The sequence below is a fragment of the Pistacia vera genome, unplaced genomic scaffold (genome assembly GCF_008641045.1).
Source record: "Pistacia vera cultivar Batoury unplaced genomic scaffold, PisVer_v2 Contig583, whole genome shotgun sequence".
Classification (NCBI taxonomy): domain Eukaryota; kingdom Viridiplantae; phylum Streptophyta; class Magnoliopsida; order Sapindales; family Anacardiaceae; genus Pistacia; species Pistacia vera.
This window is the reverse complement of record NW_022196427.1, coordinates 421,563-437,739: the sequence shown is the minus strand read 5'-3', so window position 1 is coordinate 437,739 and position 16,177 is coordinate 421,563. Positions and strand designations below refer to the sequence as shown.

The window sequence follows — 16,177 nt, the reverse complement described above, 5'->3', positions numbered from 1 at the left end:
AAATTTATTGAAAAATTCATTTTTACACGAGTATTAATGCAATTCTTCAAGTTTCCGTTTTAAGGTTATAAAAACATATGATTTTAATGTCTCACAAATTCTGTTTCTTTATTTTCTTGTAAACAAAGAACTTGATCACGCATATATTATAAATAGCTAATTTCAATCATGTAAAAAAAGGTACTTTTGTTGTATCATCTTTAGATGAATATTGAATTCCATAATGTCTGGTATGGATTTCAAATCAAGCTTGTTTGATGATCTTTCAAACTCTATTCTATCACAAATATAGATGTACTTGTTAAAAAAGACAGAAAAATCAAGGTATGAAGAAGGAAAACAACATTTTATTTCACAATAAATGAATTATTATGTCAACACTTCAACATCAAGGTTTAGAGTTATCATTAAAAGTTAAAACCCATATAGTGAATTTGAAAATCTCCTTACAGTTGAGTTGGTTATCTCTTATCTCAACAAGTGTTTTTTGGCACTTTCACAAACGACGTTCTCAATGTCTTGTCTCATTGATTGTATGAGTTTTTCTTAGCTCATTGGGTTGCAATCTCTTCACGCCCAAACTCTCGGTCACGGGCCCCATAGACTTCAAGTGGATGCCAACCACATAACTACTGTGGATTTCGAAACATTTCCTTCCAAGTCAGTCCCAACATGTGTATCGCCTAAAGTTCCTTATGGCATGCATGGGAAAAACAATTTTCTCCATTCAACAAAATAAATAAATGTGAACTTAAAAGTAAATCAACATTAAATTTACTTTGTATTAANATGTCAACATCAAGGTTTAGAGTTATCATTAAAAGTAAAAGCCCATATAGTGAATTTGAAAGTCTCCTTACAGTTGAGTTGGTTATCTTTTATCTCAACAAGTGTTTTTTGGCACTTTCACAAACGACGTTCTCAATGTCTTGTCTCATTGATTGTATGAGTTTTTCTTAGCTCATTGGGTTGCAATCTCTTCACGCCCAAACTCTCGGTCACGGGCCCCATAGACTTCAAGTGGATGCCAACCACATAACTACTGTGGATTTCGAAACATTTCCTTCCAAGTCAGTCCCAACATGTGTATCGCCTAAAGTTCCTTATGGCATGCATGGGAAAAACAATTTTCTCCATTCAACAAAATAAATAAATGTGAACTTAAAAGTAAATCAACATTAAATTTACTTTGTATTAAAAAAATAAATTACCTTTTTCACAAATCCAACATGTTTCCATTCACATATCCATTGACCAATATGATACTGCTTTCTTAAATTTGTTTTGATTAAACCACTTTTTCACACCCAAGGTTTGCCTTAATGACATTTTCTCACCCAAAGAGTTTCAAAATACCAATTTACTATTCAAAGTTTATATTTCCTGTACTACCCAAAATATACTTTCCGATTCTGTGACGAACAAAGAGTAAACTCGGTCAAACTGTTGGAGCTTTTGAAGAGGAGATGTCTGTAAATCTTTTGGTGGTCAGGATTGGTCGGACTTTGACTTGGGAAAGACGATTGTGCTTTCCACAAATCGCTCAATTGTTAGCGATTGGAGGGGTCGACAGGAACAAGTTTTGAGGGTTTTTAATTAGTCATGATGGAGGTAGAAAATAGTGGTGGTATGAGGTTACAATGAAGCCGAAATCGGTTGATGATTGGTTGAAATATAAACTTTGGGTAGTAAATTGATATTTTGAATTTTTTTTGGGTGGGAAAGTGTCATTAAGGAAGTCGTTTACTCATTTGTTTTCCGGAAGAGTAATGCTATGTGCATTAACCAATGTGTACTAATCCAAGTACTAACATTGGAAATTTGAAATTTTTTTTTTTTGAGGGAATTCAAATTTCCAATGTTAGTACTTGGATTAGTACACATTGATTAGTGCACATAGTTTTATTCTTCCCAGAATTCATTGTATTTTATGCTTTTAAATGCCATTTCAAGATTAAAAACAAATATGGACTAGTAGCTACTAGCTAGTAGGAGGCATTTATTATTATAATTCAAGAAGGGTTATATCTTAAGCAATTAAAAGAATAAAACAAAATTGAAAAGAGAGATGAATTGTTTATTTTGAACTAGACTTGTTCTTGACACCTGAATTTAGTATCAAAATTTTTCAATTTTTTGATTTAGTTCCTGAGATGGAATGTCCAAGAGCTGTGACTTGTGCAAAGAATTGAGAGAGAGACAGGGAGAAGCAGGCATTGAGAGAGTTAATTTCGGTTTATCATTAATTATAAACACAAATCAAACACATTGTGAGAGAGTGTTCTTCAACAGACTTGATAGAGAGAGTTCCCTTCACAGAGAGTTCGCCGGACTGAATAGCGGTGCCTGAGTGGTTGCTTAAAGACAAGAGCTGCCAGATTTTAGACAAAAAACTAGGGATCAGCAGAGTTAAGGACGCTCTGGGAACAAACGAGTTTGAATCTGCGACTTAAGTCATCGAAACCCACTTGACTCAAAACGTTTTTTTTTTTTTTCTTAAATTCTGATGTAAATTTTTTCAATTTACTTTAAATTAAATTTTAATTAGTTTAAAAATTGGATTAACTTAGTATAAAGTTGTTATAATTAGTAAATATTTGTTTTAATGCATGAACAAACAACTCCAATTTGATTCAATTTAGGGCTTTTTCTAAGGGAAATACTACATGTCACATCAAGACTCTTTTGTAATGTAGCATTTCCCTTTTTATAATGGATAGTAAGGTAGATTCGTAGGTACTATTATTTGCCGAGAAGAATGGTGTCGTGTTCACATCCCCATGCATAGCACCTATATGTAATTAAATAAAGCGTTCATATTAAATTTATAAATTTTTAAGTAAAAAATTAAAAGCCGATTAAATTTGAATATTATAAGTGAAGAATCTTCAATCTTAAAGACTTGCCGTTGTATTAGTATATTTATGGAAATTAGGAAGCAATTAGGTTAAAATTTAAAAAGATATATAAATAATCAAAATCAAAATATCACACCTTATTTATAAAACTTTTTTAAATGCTTTATTATTAAAATATATTTAATTAAAAAGTCTAATTTATCAAACGAGTTAGGATTATTGATCTAAACAATAACATTAAACTCAAAAACAATTCAAGGCCACTCACACTCACCACATATTCCTTCCATTTTCTTTTTTTTTGTAAAATTTCAGGATTCAGATGCAAATACCCAAAAGTAAGACACATAATGAAAAAAAAAAAAAAAAAAAAATTAAAAAAATTATGGTAAGATAATAAATAAATCGTATTACCAGTTCAAAGACAGAAATTGCCACTATCTTCTCTCGCTAGAAATACAGATAAAACCTCCCGTCTTTGCGTCCCAGCTCTAGACAGTTAGCAATAGTATCATCTTTTAATTCACAGCTACGCGCTATAATCAGATGTTGAACAGTCAAATAATTTCTTTCCGCTTAGCCAACTGCATCTAAATCAACTTCTGCATCCGTCTCCCCGTCTATCATTCCTGCATCAGCATCTAACTGCCCAGCCTCTTGACCGATATCGGTGTCAGAGAGCTTCTGTTGTTCCTCAGGCGTTGGAGTTCCACCTTGGGAGATGTTACCAGTTGCAACTGTGGCATCAGTGTCCATTGGAGCTGCTGAGGCTTCAAGATCACCTCTGATTACATCGCCATCATTCTCACTTGCAGGTGTTGCAACCTAACAAAATCAGAAAGCCATAATCAAAATTCTACAAAACCAAAAAAAAATTCAATATTACTAGATTTTTAAGGTCATCTTTTACGTTTCCATCATCTAAGACTTCTGAAAAATAAACGCTACATGACTGAGACTACCAAAATTTCCAGTCTTTTATTCTTGGCTTAGGACTAAAATCTTGACATACTTCGCCAAAAATTAAGCTTCATTAGGTTCTAGTAGAAGTCCAAGTCCGCACACAAGGCTCGCTTTAGTTTTTTTATGATTTCCCCACCCCTTTCCCTCAGTATTAGTTCTTTACCATGATACTTTAATCATCTTTAAGACCTTGTAAAAAGTCATTTAGGTGGAGCGATTAAACTTTAGCACCTGTTAGCCTAAGTATGATATTTGTAACTAAACTAAACTTTAAGGTGGCCTCTGGGGTTGCTGCAAGGCAAAATATACGGGCATACGAGAAAGAGGTAAGCACAATGAAAGTATGAAAAAATGGTTTCAAAGATATGAAGGGCGTTTCTTTTCCTTGGCGGTTTGGGGAGGATTTTAAGCTTATCTGGGCTGTAAATAAGCCAAGTTCAGCAGAGTAAGAGGCAATTCCTTTTACAAACATACTGCAACGGTATCGCACAAACATAGTTTGGTCTGGGCCAGTTTGGGAACCAAAGTTGTCTGTTCAATGATTAATGCATGCGTAGAACACAAATATGGCTATCAACATGGTGATTTAAAAGCCAAATGTCATCCCATAGCTACCTGATTTTCTTCGACTTGATGTGGAGCACCCTTCATATCTTCCTTTTTGGCACGTTTAGACCTGTCATTTGGTTTAGCTTGGTATTTGGATCGGACATGAGGTGGCAGAAGTTCCAGTGGCACAACTCCTTCAATACCATGGTCTGTAAACTGCAATGGTATCGCTGTAATATCCATAAGGCTAATTGAAACTAAATCATCTCTTTAAAAATTCTAAATTGTATATTAATCATACTCTAGAAAACCCATCCAAGTCCTGGCGAGCTGAAAAACGGAGACCTTTCCAGCAATAAACCTGCATCAAGAATTACAAGGAATTACTTACATATCCAAGAATCAAATTATCACCTATATATCCAAATTTAATATTTTCGATCATGTTCATATTTGATAATTTTGTTACACCTATCATCTAAAAGATATTTTAATTCCTCTACTTTTTAAAAGCAATACACTAGAGAAAATTAAGCGCCTTGGTTCAAATATCATATCGAATACAATTTATCATTATTTGCCCAAAGTAAAACATCTCAAAAGCAACAAACCATTGAAAAACTTAATGTTACAAGAACCAAAATTTACCCGGTTGCTTTTGTGGTGATATTCAGCTTCTATTCCAGCAGATGGGTCCATCTGTTATATCAAGAAGGAAAACATGAATAATATATTGTACCAAAAAATAAGGGACAACTTCAGAACTTTTCCTGGGATATGGAGGTATCAACGGGTATGTTTCAAGAAAAATAAACGGTGCTTACATCTTCAGCTAAAGGTTTCCAGTACTCTGTGATGGCTGGAGTTCTAACACGTTGAGGATCAGTCAAAGCATTCTGGAAATGTCAATGAAGATATTACACAGAATGATTATCCAGATAACTAAAACTAATTATGTCATATGAATTATTAATTAAAAATATATAGAAAAGAAAAGTAACCGAGGGAAACTAGGAAATGACATTCCGGGAGAACATTAGACTTTAAGAAACCACACAAATCAAATTTAGCATTATTTATACATGTAAGTAACAATAAAGCAAAGTTGGAATGACATTCCATCAATGAAATTTTGAGATATTTTAGTGGCATCACCCATAAAAAGCATTTAAAATGCTGGGAGAAGCAAACTACAATCCCTAAGCTTCATGCTGGGATGTGTATGATATTCATGCACAGGAACATGAATGACTTTTTAGTGTTCTTAAGTATAGATCTGATTACATTTTCTACAAGTTAGAATGAGGCTAGTTTTGTGTTGGTTTCTTTCCCTTTTTAATTTTGAGTTTTTAGCTTGTCATATATCACTTTGATAAGATACATTCAAATAGAGAATAAACAAAGAACAATAGAGAGATTTTCGAGCTTAGAAGGAGGGACTGCATTCCTAATAAGGCTCACTGTCTCATAATAATAGCTGTAAAAAGGTCCAAATTTAAGCGCTTTATGCTTATCCTTGCAATATTTTTCAATTAACTGTCTCATTGGTAGCATTACAAAGAACTAGTAAGCATACAGCCCAAACAAATTATTCAAGCTATGAACAACCTTAAACCCACCCCAGAACAGTCAATAGGTTGTCCGATAAAATTGGATGCTACCGCTGATTAATAATCCAAATCACTGAGTTGGCAATATAGCAACAACTTCACTGTTGAAACACAAAGTGTGATGCTATGCGATTGTTTGACGACAAGTAAATTTTCACAAAATAATGTTCTGATGCCAAGCTTTTGCATGTCAAAAAATAGCAATAGTACTAAGTATATATTACTATACCGGATTCTGATCTGCCCACTTCCACAATTGAGAGAGTTCTTTATTCCCGAGTCTCCACCTTGGCCTACTGTAAGAGTAAATAAGAAACTAATAAATAAAGATGGAAACTCTAAACATATGTCTGGTATCAATCACAATTGATAGACAGTAAAAAAATCAATGCCAGAAGAAAGATGGCAAGAAACTGATAGAATTTTTATGGGTAAATACACACACCTCTCTTGAGATATGGAAAGATACACTCCAAAAGTTTCAGAAACATTTACAAACCTCCCCTACCTTTTAGTTATTTAAATGGCATTAATGAAATTTCACCTCTATTTATTTAGTTGACTAAAATAGGGGGAAAAGGTTATATTTCTAAACCTTGGAGGTACAACTATTTTCAAAAAACATCAAGAAAGGTAACTGTATTTAACTCTACTTTTATTTATGTAACTGAGGGGAACACAAACATATTTAAAACATTTAAAAATACTTTATGAATTAATTAAAATATTTTTTAATACATATTATTTCAAATTAAATTTATTAGTTTTCCAAAGAAGAAAATTATTGTTGTTGGTCACTCGTCAGCCATCAACACTAGAGCGCATCCAAAATACTGCTGACACCAAAATATTCAGCGGAGGCTGATAAACCCAATCACATGTTGCAGCCTCTAACACTAGTAACACCAACACGACTGGATAGATCAGCTTACACCAAAACAATTAAGTGCCAACGGCGGTTGCCAAACACCATCAGCTATATGTTAATCCTCTAGCTGATAATAGTTTTTCTTTTTAAATATTAATAAATTATGAGTAATTTTATTTTCTAATAAACATTATTTTATTAGAGTATTTTGGAATTGTATATTTGCATAAACAAACCATGAAATAAGCTGATCTTGAAAATCTACTTCAGATTGCCTTTCAAACTTCTCAGTAACATGATTATTTCATAATTAACTTATAATGCAATCACTTCCAAAAATGGCTTTACCAAACACTAATTGGATGCTAGATCATGGCAAACCTCAAAGAGGCAGTAAATTAAAGTTGGGGAATTAACTCTACACCTGCCCTCAATTTGACATCTTCTGTTGTTGGGTAAATACCCATACATATTCACTAATAGTGACAATTTGCACGATTTATAAAATTAAAAATCATTGACTTCCAATGTTAACCAAGTATGATACACATACCAATAGAAGGCGTTTGGATCTTAAAAACTATAAGCTTCAGCTAATTTGACTACAGTATAGATGTAAAAGCTCTCAATATTAGACATAAAGCCTAGCATTGAATTAGGTTATGGGCCTATGGCAAGAGGGTCTTACACAGAAGACAGTAATCTCTCTCTACATTCTACGCTAAATATTTCTTCTAAAGCACATCAAATTCCAAAGAATATTATTGTCATATTATAGAACTATTAACCCACTGCCTTACATACCGTCTTTTCAGTCCATCTTGAACTGTTTTCTTCTCTGTTGGTTGCTTTTCAAATGCTGGACAACCATCGCGTTTCCACCACACCTAAGAGCATGACAAATTTCGAACAAAAATTAGCTAGAATATGTTCACTGTAACTTCCAGAAGATAATACAAGAGAATATAAAACAAATAAGAGAGTAAGTTGCAATAAAAACATGCTTACCCAATTCTTTTCACGTTCTAAAATATGCTCAATGCTTTGAAGAAAATCCTTCCCTTTAGGTGGGGTCATCTCAAGTAATTTCTTTACTCGCTGCTCACAAGATTTTATTTCTTCTTTCTGCAATTACAGACAAAATAAAAGTAGAATTTTCAATTCTATACCTCATAAGTATGCATCTACTTATCTACATTTGTAGGAAAGAAAAATAACAACCATATCAAATATCAAAATTGAAACTTCCTGCCAAAAGTAGCATCTCAAGTCTTTAATCAAATGTAGTAAGTTCATCAAAACTTAGCAGTCAGGACAAATAGGTATTACTCAAAAAATGTTAAACAAATATGAGATAAAAAACAGCACTAACCATGCTTTCAGATGGCGAATCTTTGTCATTTTTTCCTGGAGCCTAACAAAAGATAAATATACAAAGACTGATAAATCAGCTACAACTACGAGATGGGAAACAAAGGCAGATATAAGGTCCAATATTAACACCTTTAGATAATCGAACAATATAAGGCACTGCAAAAGAACATGGCGTCTAAAATTTGGATCTTTCAACTGCAGCCAAAGGAGATAGAAATGATTAAACCAAAATATTCTGTATGATTGGTTCTCAATGCTTTCAAACATCATTTACCTCTAAACCCATTAGTTTACTGCTGGTAAGATATTTTATGTTGAAAGTTGCCGCCTCCTCCTCCAAATTGTTAGCATCTCCCTCTTCATCACTTAAAGGCTGGGCATCAAAGGTATTCAACACAACCTACAGACCTCAAATATAGAAAATAAAATTGATGTCAACAGCAAAACAGAACAAAATAGTAATAAATCTTTTATTTTTGGGTAAAAAAATTAAGAGACAAAGCTACATTAAAATAAAGCTAAATATATACAATAAGTTGTAAGAAAGATTACCATCAAACTGGATGTAAATTTCTGCCACTTTGTAGGAGCAAGAGTCAGGGCCGGGTTACAGAAGTATTCCTAAAAACTCAAAGATACATTTATCAGGAAATTTCATTCTACTATTGTAAACTCTTTGCAATTTGTATTCTATGCAAAGTTGTCTAATTGAAACAACCAGTTAAGGTTTGCAACACTGGGTCACAATCTAACAACTCTGAACGATGGACATCATACATACAAGCAGTGAAGCACAATCAAAGAGCTGACATAATGTATTTATTTATATACTATAACATCAGACCACAATCACCATTCATTTGGATTAATGAAGCATCTATTGATCTTTCTCTCAAAAGCAAGATATAATTAAATTGATTATTTATATTTCATCTTCCTAATTCATTATAACACATCTGTGTTTCATATGTTTTTCTACTTTGATTAGGATTCGAATCATTTAGCTATAAATAGGGTTGTCATTTCATAATTTTTTCATAGAGTTGATTAACAAAATTTCAAAAAAAATTCTTTAAGGAACTGTTCTTATAGTGGGTTTCAGAATTGTTTGCTCATAAATTGAAGTCATCCGCAAAACAATAATTTAGAACCTACCTAGTTTTTTACACCATTTTGTCTCGAGGAAAAGAGGATTAGGTGGAAGACAACTGCTTATTAGGTTGTAGTAATGAAAGCATTCAAAACTAGGTGATGTAAGACTACTAGGTACAATATTATAGAGGAAGAAATAGAGATAAAGGAAAAAGAAAAGGGAGAAAATAAGAAGAACTACGAGTGGAGACAGTATATCAAAATTCACTATTCCAATATTCAAACCAAGTCTCCCAGAAAACTACTTGAGGCCTATACAGTGGTAACGCCAAACCCCAAGGAAAACTAATCAGGAAAACAAAATAGCTAATACCATACTTAAATATCTAAATTCCTAATATTACTACGATAACCAGTTTATATTTCTGGTTGTGCGATGGTTTTTGTGTTTTTGAAAGCCTTCAGATAAACAGAATGAGGCTGTGCTCTAATACTATATTGATATAGGACCAATAGGACCAAAAATAAGAAAGAAGGTAATAAAGAGAGAGGATGGAAGAGAGAGAAGGTAAAACTAAGTTAGAAATGGAGAAAATAATAGTTACTAGAGAGAGTTGACAGAAAAAACCAACATTCATCATTTCAATATTCACAACAACTTGCGGACTAATATTTAAAGTGGTCAGGCCAAACCCAAGAAAACCTAATTAGGAAAGCCAAAAGTAGCTAATAAAATAGCTAATCTAAATTCCTAATGTAGAATATTTCCTAAGATATATCCTAAAATTTAGCCTTCTAGTTCTGCATCACTAGGTATCTTTATATTTTCTATTTAGATGCATGACAACAGCAAGATATCAATCAAATTTTTGAATGGTCCCATAGGCTAAGAGCAACATAATTTACCTGCAAACTCCAAAAGGTCTTATAAAAGTTGAAATCGACAGGAATGCCTGAACAATAAAGTCCATATACACTTATGAATACTAACCAGAAATACAGAAAAACTGAAATTAACTAAAAAATTGTGCGAAGTTAGGTATATACCATCAGGCGGGTCTTTCTCATATTTTGTCTCATTTGATGTATTAAAAACTCCCTTTATATTTACAGCTGCAATCATTAATGAAAAACAGCAAAGTAACATAACTAGCCCCAAAAGACATCAAAACAAAAGCAATTATTAGGTTTAACACAATCAGATACCTGAGCGCTCTGACAGTGGAAAAAAATGTGCCAAAAACATGAGGATTCGTCCACAAAACACCACATCAGTCGCCTAAAAAGTTGAATTCAATGAATTACAGAAAAAGTGAATCCATAATAACATAATCAAACAAGTTTCAAGGTAACTGTTGATACGAACATAGCTCTAAAATTTTCTAAACTGCAGAAGATAGTAGTGCCTAAAAGTGTATCTGTTATTGTCTAAAATAATAACAAACCAAAGGAACCGAGAATGATATTTATATATGTAAAATTTATATATTCAAACAAAATGTTTGAAGGCAAATCATTACAATCCACTATCAAAAGAGTCACCTACATCTACATAACCTTCTCATTTATTTAATAGGGTGCATGCAAGTTCAGGTTTTCGTGTCTTCAGCATTTTACAGCAAGATTAATGAGATATGGTTTCATATTGTAAGGCCAAAAGTTTAGATCACCCAAGATACATATATTTTGTACTCCTTCACATTGACTAGCAAGTAACAATTCAGAGGATGCCCTTCAGCCATCACTGTCTCCCATTCTACCTAGTTAAAAAGGTCATCTGATAAAGCAAGAGTGAGAAGGACCCTTCAGATCTTCTCTGTAATGAAAATATCAAACTTGAGGCTATGGAAGTTCCTGTATTTTCGCTGCCACAGCTTGGGTATTATAATTGTATAAATATATAAATATCTGTGGCAGATTAAGAAAAAGTGGCACCCAAGAGGAAACAACAGAATTGCTATCTAGAACTCTTGGTTTTGCAATACAAGTTTTCAGGCTGTTATGCCTAGTAAGTGAGATACAATGCAACAGTGATTCTATTTAGGCGAGCATGTGAAGATCACCTTGTAGTTTTACATCTTAAGCCAGTTCGGTTTAGAGATGATTCTCAGATAAATACTCTAGGTCTTTCCCAACCTTAGAATGGTCAGTAAGTGAAATGGCTTGAGGGAAACACCCTTAAAAATATCAGCTTTAGCTCACAAAAAAAAAAATAAATAATAAATAATAAAAAAAAAATAATAGTAGTAGTAGTAATAATAATAATAATAATAAAGCACGATAGTTGATGTGAATGTTACAGAAAATAGGGGAATTTTATTGTGCTAACCTATCTATATAAAGAACTGGAGGTGGCATAGATATATTTCTGAATCATTGATGTTCAATAAGTTTTCACAAGCATACAGTTTTCTGTCATATCTCGAACCTAGAAACCTAGATTAAGAAAGATATAGTTGTTCTAACAATCTGAGACTCAATGTAAGTAGAACTACTTATGCTCTAGGTGTGGCATAACAGCACAGAAAGAAATTTCTTCGATTAGGACATCTGAGAATTCAGCAGCTTCAGTTGTAGCTTAGAAAGCAATACTGCCGGAGGCAACTTTGGCTGTGGCTTCAGCATTTGGTTGAAAGGTGGCAGTGTTTCAAAATGGATAAAGAGATACAGGAGATTAAGAAGATTTGTTTCATTGATTACCACCTCCTTAATGGGAATGGTTCTACTCATTTTGGGAGGAATGAAAATGCAACTTTCATTGCCGCAGCCCAGAACCATAAGAGGACAAGTGTACCATAACAAATGTGACGGATAATTCGGGAAAAAGATGTAATATTAAAGCTGGAGGTACTGAACATCAAGTTCTTATTTACTGGACATTTTGCAACTATTGAACATAGTGTAGACCAACAAGAATATTAACAGTTAAATTTACATATAACAATAGAAATTGAAATTAAAAAAAAAAAAATCTCTGCTAATGGCAGGGAACATGACAATTTTTCTCAAATTTCATAATGCCAAGTGCATCAATAATTAAGCACCATTTAAAGGATGTAAATTAAAAATTATCAATGAACAAAGTATTCTCATCTCATTGCACAAACAAAAATCATTACAGAAGAAACAAAAGTTAACCATAGAAATTCCAATGAGTTTCATTATTTTTTATAGTAATAAATTATAAATTATAAATCTATAAATAGACAAGGCACTATTACACTACCTTCGACAGACGACGAAGAAGTTGATTGCACGTTCTCAACATCACAAGTTTTCCACGAGCGAACAGCTCTTGCTGAATTAGATTCAACCATCAAGTTCAAGAACGTATCAGGCAGGATTAAGCAAGGACAACTTGAACTATAGAGTTCAATCAAGCCAGTGATCATAACGGAACACAAAAATCAGGAATAACATAAAAATTACCTTTCCTAAAATGTCTTGTTTACTTTCTATGTAACCGAAAATATCTTTGCAATTTCTCATTGTAGACATTTCAGTCAAATCTTCCAAGAGCTGAAATATCATGCCACCCTCAACATGTTCTTTCTCACAAAGATACAGCACAATATCTGAAATCCCAGCAGAAAAAGAAAAAAAAATTATACAGAGATAAATGAACAGAGAAACCACAGATTTGTATAATTTTATTCCATTATCAGTAGTGTAAAAGTTAAAGAACTACAAACAGCTCTGAGAACCAAGTCTATTTATAGGCCTCCAAACTATACAAAAAGGATGATAATGGTTCCAAAGATATTAGCAAATTCACCATAAGAATCCCATTAAATTGCTTTCTACATGAGACCCAGGAAGCCACAATGCAGATTATTGGATTGCCTATTTCAGAGGCATACTAGTTAGAAATTTCAAACACGCTTAAGTTCCCTTATCCCAAGTAGTAGATACCACACACCAGAAAGAAAGATAGTAAAAAAAAAAAAAATATGCACTTTTGGACTTGTAAGCCAGCCAATACTTGAAATGACCATGGCACTGCAAAAGACACCTGAAATCCACCCTATAATTATTTGACAGAGGTGACAAGAAAAGGCAAGAATGGGCAATTAGCCACAAAGTTTACTGCCCAGAGAGTTTTGATTGAGGCTAAAAAGATAAACAATGAATCCTCAAATAGGATTCACAACCCAATAAAAATATGAAAATTCCATTGAACCAGGAAACATCAACAAAAGCAAGGGATGACTCCCAACACAAAAGTAGGATGAGATCAATAATTTGAGTAAGAATATCCTCATTTACAGTAATGAAAAATCTACAACGCACTCCGTCAAAAGACTTAATCTCCATAGCTATAACTTCTTCCAGATGTGAGTAATCATAGCATTCAATTCACATTCCCATTTCAATAACAACTCGCTCACCCATCCTTATATGCCACAAAACTTCAAATATAAGTGATATCACACCTATATATACCAATCTGAATTTCCTCTTATAAGAACATATCAGTTGATAAGAATTTTAAATGGCTGCCAATGTAGCTGGCCGGATCTCCATGCCTATAAATAATCCCAATTTCAAGCTATTTGGCAGATATTTTCAATGTAACCAAATCAGGATGATGAAAATATGTCAAAAAGCCGCCATGAAGCTAAGAAAATACCGTATGAATAGTCTCTTAGATGAATGTTTTTAACAGAAATGGACCTGCAGCAGAGTGCTTATACCCTCCTCTATGTCTCAACAGAACAATAAAAGAACACAAGAAACAATAGGTATCAGTCATATATCCTGTCCATTTTTAGTATATAATAACCCCACCTCCCAACTGATAAATACTAAAGAATGTGTACACATCATGATAAATTGCACCAAAAAAACATATGTACTTACCTCCGCTCTCATCCTCTATTACAAAGAGAAATAATTTCACACCAATTTGTATCAAATCCAAGGCCTTAGGCCCCACCCCACACAACACTAATGGCTGAAGTTTCACAAATTTTAAGAACTAGAAACAAAGAAACTAATAATAAAATAAATAAATAAATATACATGTACATAAAAGTGTCATTTTGCATGAATCTGCAATAAATATACAATAACCAATGCATCACAAGTATATTATCAATCACAAACAATGCTACACCAATGACTTTATTGCAAAGCGAATCCAATTTCTTCCTTTACATTGCACTGGAATCACAAATTGTCCAACATCGCCTTTTCAAAGAATTACAAATATAAACTGTAAGGCAGAAAATTAACAACAAAAGCATTTACTAACCAAGAAGCCGTGGAATTTGAGCCTGGCTAGTTTCCCCATCATCAATTGATTGTCCATACTGCATTACTGGCTCTCCTGAATCCAATGCGGAGGACTGTACCAATATACCAATCTCTTAAGTAAACTAACAAACAGAACATTCGGCATCATTTAAGTGGTTTCACGAATTAAATGAGCAGTCCAAGCATCTATTCTAACAACTGGTTCTCCTCTTGTACCAATTTTGTTTCAAATAAACAAACTAACTAGACATTCAAGAGTGCTTTCAGCATTACAAAAAGCTTTGGGAATCAAAAGAACACTTCAAGTAACATTTTTAACATCAGCAATTCTCAGACATCACTTCTTTAGTGAAAATTAACAAACACAAGCTAGAAAATGCAGAATCTCAGTTCCTGATGTCATAGTAAGGAAAGTACCACCAATTCCTGAACCCAAAGCATATTTTCTAAAAATTGTCATCTTGCGCCAAATGCGTTTCAAATAAACAAATTAACAGTGATTCAAGAATGCTTTCAGCATTAAAAAAAATAAATTTAAAACAAGCACTATTTTCAGTGAAAATTAACAGCACTAAAGCTAGTAAAAAGCTGAATCTCGATTTCTTAAGTCAAAACAGTAAGAAATGTACCACCAATTCCTGAACCCGAAGCATATTTTCTAATTTATTGTCATCTTGTGCCAATTTCGTTTCAAATAAACAAATTAACAGTGCATTCAAGAATGCTTCCAGCAGCACAAAAAATAAATTTAAAACCACCACTTTTTACAGTGAAAAATTAACAAACACTGAAGCCAGTAACATGCTGAATCTCAATTACTGAAGTCAAAATTGTAAGAAACGCACCACTAATTGCTGAAGCAAAACCCGAAGCATATTTTCCAACATCTGGTTCTCATCTTGCGCCAATTTCGTTTGTTTCTATCAATTCAACACACGGAATGTAAATAATTTTCCCAAGAAACCAACACGAACGAGAAAGTTTTCGAATTGATAACACCGTAAATAAAGTACCTGAGGCTTTATGACCTCTTGAACTGTTTGTAGAGCGAAACTCTCAGGCGGACCGGCCTGAAGTATAGCCTTTCTAAAAACTTCCTGAAAGTATGAATTAATTTTAAATTAATTTTCATAAAATAAATTGAAATTAAAAAAATTGTAGACAAAGAGAGAAGCTCACCATATTTGAGGATGGACTGAATGAAAACGAAGACGTGGAATACACAATGCCTGTGCAGTAGCAGCGAGATTCATGGATGGATCGGTCCGGGTCGAATACTTGAACCCGTATCCGATTTAAATTTACCCGCTCCTTTTTATTTCTCCGTTTCATCTTTTATTTTAAAGCATGGTATAATTATAATAAAAAAAAATATTCTTTTTTATTATGGTTTTTTTTTTTTTTAAATCTTATATTTTTAGTTTCTAAAAAATTAAAAGAAAATTTAACTTAAGCGAAATTTGTAATTTCATAATCAAATTAAAACTTACTGAGGTAATTAAAATTAGTTAATAATTCTTTTCTACTGCAAAAAATAATTTCCAAAAATCATATCTTTCAACACCCAATGCAAAAATAATTAGTGTTTATTCTTCTTTTGGAGTTTT

General features: G+C 33.0%; 1 protein-coding gene across 1 annotated transcript; it reads right to left on the bottom strand.

Moving 5' to 3' along the window:
* Positions 1-3,238: 3,238 nt before the first annotated feature.
* LOC116109590 (THO complex subunit 1) lies at positions 3,239-15,847 on the bottom strand. The gene is made up of 21 exons (XM_031395820.1): positions 15,750-15,847; positions 15,584-15,667; positions 15,416-15,490; positions 14,569-14,662; positions 12,744-12,889; positions 12,541-12,612; positions 10,521-10,593; positions 10,362-10,427; positions 10,221-10,267; positions 8,775-8,843; positions 8,497-8,622; positions 8,352-8,417; positions 8,221-8,262; positions 7,857-7,973; positions 7,653-7,735; positions 6,210-6,276; positions 5,195-5,266; positions 5,019-5,069; positions 4,672-4,731; positions 4,437-4,586; positions 3,239-3,683 (listed from the first exon to the last, which is right to left on the bottom strand). Exons 1-21 carry the CDS (start codon positions 15,750-15,752, stop codon positions 3,435-3,437), a joined length of 1,812 nt encoding a protein of 603 aa, XP_031251680.1. The 5' UTR covers positions 15,753-15,847; the 3' UTR covers positions 3,239-3,434.
* Between the last annotated feature and the right edge of the window lie 330 nt (positions 15,848-16,177).